The sequence below is a fragment of the Branchiostoma belcheri genome, unplaced genomic scaffold, assembly GCF_001625305.1.
Source record: "Branchiostoma belcheri isolate BF01 breed outbred unplaced genomic scaffold, Haploidv18h27 scaffold27, whole genome shotgun sequence".
Taxonomy (NCBI): Eukaryota; Metazoa; Chordata; class Leptocardii; order Amphioxiformes; family Branchiostomatidae; genus Branchiostoma; species Branchiostoma belcheri.
Window position 1 is genome coordinate 1,276,723 of NW_017803876.1, and position 12,175 is coordinate 1,288,897.

Here is a 12,175-nt window from a genome sequence, read left to right on the forward strand (position 1 = left end):
AATGAGTACAGGCACCAGGTAAGGATGTCCAGCTGTAACCTGTCATCTACAATGTTTGCAGACTGGTGAATACCTTTTGTGCTGCATCATTCCCTCAAACTCTGCTCACATTCACATGGCAGAAAGCCAGTTCATACATCATAACACTTTGAACTTTAAGGGTAGCTGGATGATATTGAGCAGCAGCCATCATTGTCAGGCCTTGAATGATCACTGCCTTACAACGAAAGTTACTTGCCCAATAACAGTCTTGCAAACCACGAAAGAGACTTATATCTTACTTTATCCGTCCGCTTATGCTTAGGGGGCATCATATAAAAGAGAATTGCAGCTAAGAAAACTTTCAACAAACATCCTACCATCCATGCTATCTACCCCTCCTATCTATCTGCTGACAAAGCTGTAATTAAACTCTGGTGACTAGACAGATAGACCACTGGGGATGGCGTCCTCCCCAAGCCCTGTCATTGTAATTTCATGAGACAGTGATGGAGAATTTATCACTCCCCACCTAATAGGCCCCAGCATTGCTCAGTAATTGATGCTGTGTCTACATCCTGGAGAGAATTTTTTTCCAGTCACCTTAAGCTTCTCCCAGATTTGTATGGTTATCCTCGTCGCCTGGGCTTTTTTCTGTTCTAATTGGAAAATGGATGAGTACTGACAAAGTTGCTGGAGGACCATTCTCCCTGGTAATTGCTAACACCTTTCTACATGACAAGAAAAGGATGGAGGGATTATGTAATGGCTCCAAGAAGGATATTGCAACTAGTTCCGGCTGAATCTTGAACAAATCCCCTGGAATATTCATTCCCCAAACTACCGGCGGCAATTTTGTTGTTCTATCCATTGGGATAAATGTAAAGTCTCAAACTGTTCAAGTTCAAGAAATACACATCAAGTCATAAAAGATTGTGCTTTTTATGGGTGGAGACAGAAAAAGCCAGTTTGACTCATGGGACCAAGAGTTACAGACTAGAAAGGATAGTAAAAGATACCTACATGTATATACATGTATAGCCTTGTCGGGAACATTTTTATTCAGTGTGTTTGCTGATAACTCATGGGACAAGCCAAACTGCTCAAAATTACATCCTGGGGGAACCTCAGCTTCAAAGCAGCAGATATGTCTCTCAAACATAGTCTGTACCAGACTATATATAGGAGAATATTTGCCAGGGGAGTTTGGCCGCACAGTTGAAAGAAAGAATCTTCCGCGGCCTGACTTCCATGGCCAATTTTACTCTTCTTTTTGCTGAATTTTATGATCCGTATTCCCGTAGAAAGGCCTGGTGGAGTCTACCTCAAACATGCTGTGCTGTTGACGCATGCTATTTACAGCGCCAGACATGTCAGTCTTTATTTATTCCATTTGAGTAGAAAGAACAATACCATCAGTCAATGCTTGCCAGACATGACATTCGGCATTTGGAAGACTGGAAACAACAATGAGACCAATCAGGTAGTCAATAATGAGTGATCACAGGGACATAAAAACATCTGGCCTTGTCTTCAACAACAGTCTGTCATGTTCATTGCCATGACTTGCATGTTGATTGGGAACAATGGTTCGGTACCCAAGGTGTGCAGTCGGTGCCTGAAGACATGTGGCAGTGTCAGGAACAATCTGGCACAAATGACATACAGCTGCTTGCTTTCCTGACATATTCCAGTCCAAGTTATATAACATGACATCACATACACATGTGCTCAATTTAGGTACAATGAAAATGAAACTTAAAACATTTCTCCAATATAGAAGCAATTCAAGTTGATTGCATCATACTGGATACAGAAAGAAGTCTGGAAACCACAAGAAAACCATCATTTTGACTCTTTCTGTGTCTTCAGTGACAATGTTTGCTGAGGGTTGATCACTGTTTTTGCAAAGAGTCAGCTGCAGTTATGTCAGCTGGGACCCAAGAAGTTACTGCTCGGTTTTACCTTTCCTGTTTGCAGAGGTTTTGGTTCCCACAAGCCATGACCTTCATCAGGGGCGGTAGATCCGCAGCGCCTAAAAAAAATATCCGGAAAGGAAGTCACATAAACCAAGAACATTGTTTTGGGACACCTGAGACAAATGTCGTGTGGCTCCACTTTTAGGCTTTAAGATTATTGAAGTTGGACCCGAGCCTTGATTTGATAATACATACAGCTGCCACTTGCTGGGCGATAAGGGCCTACAGTTGCCTTTTGTATCACCTGACTTTGAACCTTGAAACCTCGATGAATGTGTGATAGACAAAATGTCTTTCATTCCATCAACTGGCTCTAGTCCAAGGGAAACAATTTGTGGAATTCTCAAGTCACACATGTAGATATGTCCCTTGATTTACGACTAGATATCTATGTACCCTGGATAGATATACGGGTGCCAAAGGTGCCTTGTGGATAGACTTATATATGCAAAAGAGATAGGAAGGTTATTTTCAACAGAAGGACTACAATGTATATATGCATTGCTTAAGAAAACATTCGATTTGGTGGCTAGTGATTTGTAAGGAATCTTTAAGGAATCTTTCATTCAGAAATGACAGCACACATAAATATGATTTAAAAGAGTATTTGATTCTCTGGAAGGCCTTTGCATGGGTTACCATATCTTATCAGAACCCCACATGGTAAGCAGATGAACCACAACCTCAACATAACACTAGACAACAGCACAGGGGCTTGCTTACCCACTGCATAGTTCATGATATGGAATTCCTGCATCCATCATGCTTAATTCATGGGTGATTGTGCCCTAATATTAAATGGTTACTTCTGTCCTTACATTTTTGTGACTACATGTACATGTATATCTGAACAAAAGGTTTAACATTCAAACTAACATCTTCAAACAAGAAGTATGATGTAGTGAGGAGGGTAGCCTGTTATCCAAACTTAATTTAGCTGCCGAGTCTCTTTTGTCTAATTGCAGAGAGGAGGAAAGAGGCTTGGCAGTTAGGCTACGATCGGTCCTTCTGTTGAGTTCCCCCAGATGAGCTATATCTTTGGCTACAATCAGTCATGACACAAGTGATGACACGTTTAAGATGCTCCTACTAATTCGTCCTGACTCCAGCAGTTTTCGCAACCACACCTGTTCTTCCTTCGAACCCAGATTCCCCGGACGAACCTTACCTCTTTGTCTACAATCAGTCATGACACAAGTGATGACTTCTATATTCCTACTTGTTTGTTCCCCCAGATTCCCCGGACGAACCTTACCTCTTTGTCTACAATCAGTCATGACACAAGTGATGACTTCTATATTCCTACTTGTTTGTCTTGAGCAATTTTCTCAACCACACCTGTTCTTCCTTCCCCAGATCCCCCGGACGAGCCGTACATCTCCGGATACGAGGAGGGCACGATCGTGCGAGCGGGGCGCCTGCAGCGCATGACCTGCATCGCAGCTGGAGGAAACCCTGAGGCCAGCCTGGTGTGGCTGAAGAACGGACAGGTCAGTGATAATGGCAACAGCATGACCACCAGAAACTCTTAACAAATTCAGACCCATTCAGCCAAGTCTTTATGAAACTTGCAATTCAGCCATACATTGTATTTTGATGAACCAACTCTAAGTTAATCATACAGCCTCATACATTTATACAATTACTAAGAAACGAGAAGAAGTCAAAAAGACTCTTAATACTTCAGACATTTATATATACATGTAACAGCTATATGTAAGTATATTATATGTATATGATTGTAATTATGTGACCTGTGGTTTAGCCTGGGTGCCATCCTCTGTAGTTTGCACGGTAGCCAGTGACATTAGGGAGCCAGCAGAAGCTATGGAGGATGGCACCCAGGCTACCTGTGCTTAGCCCAGTGGGGCAAAAATGTACAATAAAGGTCTTCGTTCATTCATTCATTAAATAAACCATGCATTCATTCGTTCGTTCAGGTCCTGAGCGCGGACTCCAACTCCATCACGTACTCCATCAGCGGGAACATCGCCTCCAGCGAGCTGTCCATCATCGCAGAGGCCAGCGACAACAACGCCGTGTACAGCTGCAACGCCAGCAACCCTGCCACCTCACAGCCGCTCAGCGCAACCAAGGTCCTCACTGTACAATGTGAGTAATAGATAATACTTACCTTAGGTCCTCCTGTGCCTACAGGCACATTGGGCAGCAAGTTTCCATCTGCTTCCTCAGCATCTTCCCGAGTTATGTTTGCTCTTTTCAGATCTTCTTGAAAAATTCTTCGCCAGGTGTTAAGGTAGATGATAATGTATGCATAAATTTTACCACCTACATATGCACCCTAGTGCAGGTAAAATTGGAGGTATGTCTACCTGCACTGGTCCATGTACAGGGCTTATATATTAGTGCAGATAAAATTGTAGTGCAGGTGAGATTGGAGCTGTGCAGGTATTTCTGATGTCTACCTGCACGTTACTTGCACTGGTTCACATATGAGTGGTGCAGGTAAATTTGCATAGCTATTCAGGAAAAAAGAATTTCAAGCCCTGGATTTAGAAACAGTTTCCCTTGAACCCTAAGTTTACATTACAGATGTAGATTTCCCTTGTTACTTTGAGATGGACTGGCATGTGTCACAGGCCATTAACTATGATTGAGTTTGTATATTGCACAACACATCAGATGTTTTAATCTGTTTAGCCTTACATAAAATGTGGTAGAATTTGTGGGTCAGTGAAAGCATTGCTGCGTGGATGGAATGTGTTTGTGTGGAAAGAAAGAGAATGTGGAGCATTACGGTGAAAATCCAGTTAAGGCGGGTTGGCTTATGATAAAGAAATTGTTAATAGAATCTGCAACCTTTTTTTGTGGCAAGATACGAGGAGGAATTTCTGGAATCAAGGGCTGGCATGAGCATGACTGAGAGGATTCATGGAAGGATAATCCCTCGAAATATCTCCCATTCTTTGGAAATAAAAGATTACTCACTTGTGGTGTGTGTTTTGGGGGCAGACAATGTGTCAGAAACGTGACCAGAGCTTTGGCAGGAAGGATGGATGTATAAGTATTAGACCACCTGTCCTGGCACCTCTCCTGTGAGCCTGTGGAATGAAGAGATGTGTGGGTTGCGTGACAGGAAGTGCAGAAGGGTCCTGGACGGGAGATCGTGGCTGCAGGGCTGACACAGTTGTAACAGGAGGCATAAATATGCCCATTGTGCACACAGAGATAAGCAGGCTTTCCATCACCTCCCGCCCACCTATCATCACAGGTGCTGTTGTCTCGAATTTTTAACCAAAATACTGTAAATCAATTTTTATATTCGTGGTTGCAAAACTTTGCGATCTGAGAAAAATGTTTTTGGAACACTTTATGTTATAATTATTAGAGGTGCAGCAAACAGAGAGTTGGTGAATTATTATTATTATTTGTTCACAGTAATGATAAGTTTGCGGTTCAGAAGTGACCACTGAAACAGTGAATATAAAAGTACCACGAAAAAATCGTGATTTACAGTAGATGGTTGATATCACGCCACAAGAGACTGCAACTCCAAACCCATTGTTTTTTCACACTTAAAAATATCCATTTGAAAGTTCAGGGAGGAGTAAAGGTGTACCCTTAGCTCTACACCTCTGACGTCCTTCAAATTCCTTCAGTTGTTTTAGGATGACGAATTGACTGTTCTTGGCATCAGCAGCCTTTACCTCTTGTTGGCCCATCTCGGCATTGGCTTGATTATGTCGTACGTCATCAGGGATAAGGTCAAGGATGGAAAAAATGTAACGACCTACGAAATTGTACCCTCCCAAAGTCCCAGTAAGACGTACGAGCTATATTTAGTAATTAGCCGGCTCCTAACTAGCTTTTCCTTGGAGAACCATGGCATGGGAACTTGTCCACTGACTCCCTGTTTACTAAAATAGATGCATCCGTGAATAGTTACATCAGGATGGTAAGTCACTGAATAAAAGAGACTCTTTTTACACAACCAAGTGTTTTATTCAGCCGACATTTCCATGACCGGTCGACCGTCTGTCACCTTCCTCAGGGCAATTCGGACTGGTTCATGTCGCACAGCACAGGTGTCACTGCTAAAGATGCCTCCCCAAAAGTAAAATATTTCCATCTCTACATAAAATAGATGCAGAGGCCTCAATTAGTGTCTTCCTGCATCAGTCCATTGAAAGCACAGCCATATTGAGGGATTTGACAGAGCCAAGCTTGAAATGGACACTTGACCTAAATGATTTTCCCCGGAGGTCAAGCTAGGGTTTGACCCTGTCAATCATTAGGTGACATCCTCTTGTTCCACTTAAGGGCCAGTTGGTCCCTTATCCAGGTTGAAATTCAATATGATACTAGCAGTCATGGCACTGGGATGGGCAACTGTGCTTTATAGTTTCTTCTTTGTTTCCCTGTTTTGATACAAAAAGGTTCACAGAAAACCAATTTCTTTCTGGATGAGATGGCAGGACAGGCAGCTTCTAACCAATAACTGCAAGAAACAGAATTTGTGAAGTAGCCTCAAGAAAGATGGGGACTTCCGAAATATGCTAGACATGTGGAATTTCATTAAATCATTTCAATATTTGAGGTACAGTATTGAAATCTGGCAGCAGGTATAGTCAAACCTGCCCAAGCGACCACCTGAACCATCGTTTAAACATCAGTAAACATCGTTTCCAGTCACAGAATTTTTTCCATAGGTGCAAGCACAATCAACCTGCCCAAGAAAGCCACCTGTCCACGCATACCTCGGTCCCCTGGGTGGCCTTCTTGGGCAGGTTTGACCGTACTTCATTCCGTACTACATCTAGGTAAGATCTGGTGCAGCCCAGTGATCCTTGTAATTCTGGTGATGTCCCGTCCGCCCATCTCGGCGGCCACTGGAGCGAGCACTTACCCCGAGTCCGCACTCCGCGGGTTGATTCACTTCCTCGTCTGAGCCACTTAACGGCGGCCAAATGTTCCACATTGATTTGACCTTGAATGCCACGGAAATGGGGCACGGTCGACCCCTGGAAAAGGAAGGCAATTCATTTTGTCTATAATTAGAGGAAGAGCCACACGACCAATTGCAGAGAGCTTTTTGCTGTCTCTCACAGACATACAGGCAACAACGTCACATGGAAAAGCAGGTCATTTCAGGACCAGTAATGGGATTTATTCTGTTTGGCCTATTTTTTTTTTTAGAACGAAATGTAGAGCAAAGCAGGAAGACTTTTTATTAGTCTTGATTGCACATATTATTAGGTAAATGATGCTGGAAAAGGCAATCAATAAATTAAACAGAGTAAGGAGCATATTTTTCACAGTCTGCATTTTCGATAGAATGCATTTATTACTCCTAACATTAATGACCCCTTTTGTTTTTTAAAAGATACATTAAGATTTGTATCTGATTTCTTTTATACTATATTTCTTTCCAAAGGTATACAGTATATCTAGGAACAGGCAAAAGAACTGTGCCAGAACAATAGCCCTTTAGTTGAAAGAGCAAAAGATTGGCGTTCCCCCAGCGGAGGTAGATGGACCGTGTCCTATGCCATTATTGTTATTCTGTGTTGAGGTTCCGTAATCTTTGTCAATCAACAGCCGAGCGGTGTGATGGAATACATAAAAGGACAATTTCCCGGATGATTTACCTGCCGAGCTGTAACCAGAATGCTGATGCTGCCGTCGCCTGTCAGATCTGATAGCGAAATTTCGTCCCCGCTGCCCTTCTTATGGATTTTCTTGCCACGAGAACAATTGATTGATGACCTGGCGGGGTCTGTGAAATCGCTGCCAATTTCGAGCCGCTTTCGGTTGTTGTTTTATAGCCACTTTCATCCATCTCTCTCTCTCTCTGAAACACAAGGTCTGTGTTATTAGTCATCTTTATTTGTTTGAACCTGGCTGATGGTGGCTGTTTGGTTGCAAAAGTATGGAAATCTGCTGACACGGGTCAACTATTGATTTTTATGAGATGTCCATTCTGCATGGGGAATTATATTCCTGCTATTAAATGGATGATTTGGTCCAACATTAGTGTTTGGTAAACAGCCACACAGTTCTACTAACAACTACCAGTTGCAACAGTGAGTGAAAGAGAGATGCCCCAACCATTGTTTCTGATACAAAGGAGTAACATACATAAAAGACAAACAACTTTGATCTGTAGAATAATACAAAATTGTATATACTGTATGTGTTAAATGAACATCACCTGAAACCCTCCAGAATGATTATAACATTGCATTTCATATTGACGTTCTGTAATTATACATACATGTACAGCTCACGAAAGCTACAATGTATAACATCACAGTAAAGTTTCAACTTAAGGCAGGTAGGGCTCATGTAAACTAAGAAAGACTGCCACAATTCTGTTTAGTGAGCATGTGGACAAAGTAATTGAAGTACGCTACACTGATACAGAGAGACAGAACTGCACATTGCCATGTCCTGATTGTCTTTTATCCAACCCCAGGGAAATGTAAATGTTGACCCTTGCTTTATTGTCGTGCGTTCAGGTTCACCAATCAAAAAGGTTACCAAAGCATCACTATTACAAGATGCACATGTGATTTCAAAGCGAAAAGGCTCGTTAACGCTCAGAAACTTCAACAGGTAGTGTCTGGGCCAATTAAACCTGGCCCCCAGGCTGCCCCGTGTCACGAAACAACTGACCCTTGGCGAACATCAGGAGGTTTTTGTGAACCACATTTGCATAATTTTCCACCATTATTTGATGTCAGAGTATTTCAGTTATGATCACAAAAGTGGAAAATTTTAGCTTTGTTCACTTCCTCTTCGTTAAATGGGATATTGCAGAGTGGGATGAGGTTTTGATAGGGCAGCTGCCAGCTCAACCCTGAAGACCTTTACTGTTGGGTGCCTGTACAAAATATGGCCTGGCAGCTGATTTCACTTTTTAGTTCACAACATAACGGTAACAATTTTGTTGTGGTTTGTTGCAGAGGAAACATGCTTGCATACCATTACTAGGTAGTGCTACCCATAGCATGTACCATCGTTTTCATTGACTTAAAGCAATGCATTTCCTGGTATGCATGATTGCTCATGTACAGATAGTTTGGTGGGTAGACATGAATCCGTGGTAACATACATGTACTTTTAGCACCTGCAGGCAAAAACTGATGATGCTCAGTGTACGTTCGCATGAGTATTCAATTTTCGCACACTCGCATGCATATGCAATTTTTGGCCGTCAGGTTTTTGCCTCTGTGTAAATCAGGTCCATCTCTCCTGTGTGGAAAGATGGCATCATCGCGGCGCTATTACCGAACTAAATAACACTAAACCATCGGCAATTAGCACCACTCTCTTATTCATAGTCCTGTGAGTAATTGTAAGATCGACTGATTGCTCTACCGAGCCCATTTATATCGTGCTAGAAAATCATTAAGACGTTCAGAGGGACATCAGGGTTTATTAATGGTCTCATGCATCTGAGGACGTCCGGGCGGATCGATACAGGGTGCCCCTTAACTGTCAATGAAATGGGCTGTAAAAAATCAACAACATGCAAAGTCTTTAAGTGGGGAAATAGATTCCTGCATACATGTCCCTGTGGTCTTGTCGGAATAAAAGGCCAGAACACTGGAAAGGTCTGGGTGAGCACTAATCTAATGTGGCTAGCAGTATGGTGCATGCGGTATAATTATCAGTAGCGTGTTTCTTAAAATGCCATCATCATCACATAATTACCTCCCCTGCAGTGCCTAATTAATTGGGAGGACATTTTTTACACGCTCATGCAGATTGTCTATCTTCCTAGGGTGTGGCAGGTGATGTACATGTATGTATGGAGAGCATGTATGGCTGTTTGGTATGGTGTCGTTGCTTCTCCCTTCCTTTCGTGTTGCATTGGAATTGGGTTAGGTACAGACCCACATACTAGCAGCCCTCTGATAGACACCTCATAAATCAAATTTGTTTCACAGCCTGTAAGTGTATTGATGGATCCCAAGCCGAGACTGCGCATCTATCAGTTTACTGGCCCACAGCACAAATTCGGTTATCTATACTACTTTGCATCTGGGCAGAAGATTGCCTCATCCATAAAACCAACCGCTTTTGGCCTTGGCTCAGGATCCATACGGGATAAGGGATGACCTGTGCATAGTTCTCACTAGGCTGTTTGAGTGTAGGGGCCCCCTACGCTGTGATTTGGACCCCCTACGCTGTGATTTAGCCCCCTACACTGTGTTTCAACCAGTGTAGGGGTGTATTTTGGGGGCAGAAGCTTCATAAATCTTTCAAAAAATGAAAATATAACTTTAGAAATAAGCTATAACAAAAGGAAAACAAAAACTGTCCCCAAATAAGCAAGAAACAGTGTCTCAGGGGGTTATGAGTTACAAGATTTTGTAGGGAGAATATCAGACCCCTGCTGTGGTCATATTTTGAGGCCTCAATTCGCGACTTGCGCTGCAGAAAGTTGCCCTTCTGTACCCGACCCCTACGCTCTGAAAAAATCCTGGTGAGAACCCTGCTGTGAATAATTGTGGAAAGAGGCTTTGCTGAATTTGGTGCATAACCTTGACTGAGAAGTGAAAGACACTCCATTCAAATGTGGACTGTCTAGAATTTAATTTTTCATGCATAACTTCTAATGCTTTTCCTTTGTAAATTGTAGTCATATTGAATTTTAGCTTACTTTCCTGACTCTCTCTATATACAATGTAAATCAATTCAAAGTTTGAAAATGAGGATCAATCAATTTTTGATTCAAAGACTTGTTTGTCTTGTATGTATTGTTTCATTGTTTGTATACATGTATATGTACCCAGGGCCTCTCTGAAGAGAGCCACCCTGGTAAATAAACACAGAAAAATATAAATAAACACCACAACATCGCTTTGATATTATTGCAGTACCTGAAGCCTGTATATTACTGTCTCTTGTCACGTGATAATCACATCAAGTCATGTGACAAGAGAACTCCAGTATGAGATCTTTACCGGGTTGAAGAAGAGACAGAGCAGTGCGCCTCGAAAGCTCAACAGAGTAGCTAACTTTTTGTTGTGTGTTTTGTTATGGATATTCATAAAAAATTATTGCTGTATTTGTTTGACAGTTCCTCCAGAGAGGGTGACCATCACCACCAACCCCCCAGTCCTGAAGGCTGGCGAGCAGGGCACGCTGTCCTGTACATCCTCCAGCAGCAACCCCGCCTCCGTCGTCACGTGGTACCGGGACGGGAAGGTTTGTTTGTTTGTTTATTGGCATATAATCAAAGAAACTAGAAAGGTATCATTTGCAAAGCAAATGCATAATGTTTACCTTCTCATATAGTCCGCACTGTTAATTCTTTCTCAAACACATACATATCTATAGTTGGACAGGAGTCTAAATCCCTCCTGCTATAAAATTGCAACATGACGTAACCCAATACCAGTTACCATGGTGACAGACGTCTTGTTCAGGTCATTGACCTTATTTGTTTGTAGAAGAGGAAGAAGAGACTGAGCAAAAACAATATGTTTTCCTTCGGTTAACATAATAATGTTATACTGGTGCAATTGCCGCTGGGTCATACCAAAGAATGGTACATACCGGTACTGCTTTTACTACTTAGCACTCAGCATCTATGAGAAGGAGTATGGGAAGGTCAAACACACAATACTACCAGTGGGCTAGCCCCCTGCTGTAGTGATTGCATAACTGTGTGGCGCAAGGGCTACAGACATGGATATGGGCACCACCCCTATGCTCTGCAATAGAGTGGAACGGAACCTTTTTTTTTTTAAACACAGGTCCAGTCGGGGACGGTGGAGGGCAGGGTTCCGGCCGAGAACGGCGGGTTCAGCACGACCAATGCGCTGACCATCCAGCTGACATCTGGCGAGGACGGCACCGTGTTCTCCTGCCGCGCAACCAACCAGCTGCTGTCGGAGAGCGTGAACGACGCCATCACGCTCGACGTGAACTGTGAGTTTTTTTCTCCAGAATTACTAGAAGTGGGGTCAATTTTCCAAGTGGTTAGGCTAGCAGACACGACATCTTCAACCTACTGCCCCCATGGCCCCAAAAAAGCAACTGGACTTCTACATGTATCTACCTCTGTAGAACTGTCCTGTATTTCATGCACTATTGGTTGTGTCCGTCAATAGACTGATCCCATAGCCACACCCACCTCTGTCAAAACATAGGAATGCAAAATAAAATGCAACAATTTGACGGGCATTTGACGGTCACTCTCTCGTGGGTCGAGCCATTGCTGTTCTAGTTGGAACTGCTAGTGA

General features: G+C 42.7%; 1 protein-coding gene across 11 annotated transcripts in view; it reads left to right on the forward strand.

Moving 5' to 3' along the window:
* Positions 1–12,175, forward strand: part of LOC109472226 (nephrin-like) — a 101,193-nt gene that overhangs the window by 59,911 nt on the left and 29,107 nt on the right. For all 11 annotated transcript variants that reach the window (XM_019771833.1, XM_019771828.1, XM_019771831.1 and 8 more), the window contains exons 7-10: positions 3,315–3,448; positions 3,899–4,070; positions 11,008–11,135; positions 11,687–11,861. In XM_019771833.1, coding sequence (XP_019627392.1) covers positions 3,315–3,448; positions 3,899–4,070; positions 11,008–11,135; positions 11,687–11,861 — 609 coding nt within the window. The remainder of the gene's footprint in view (positions 1–3,314; positions 3,449–3,898; positions 4,071–11,007; positions 11,136–11,686; positions 11,862–12,175) is intronic.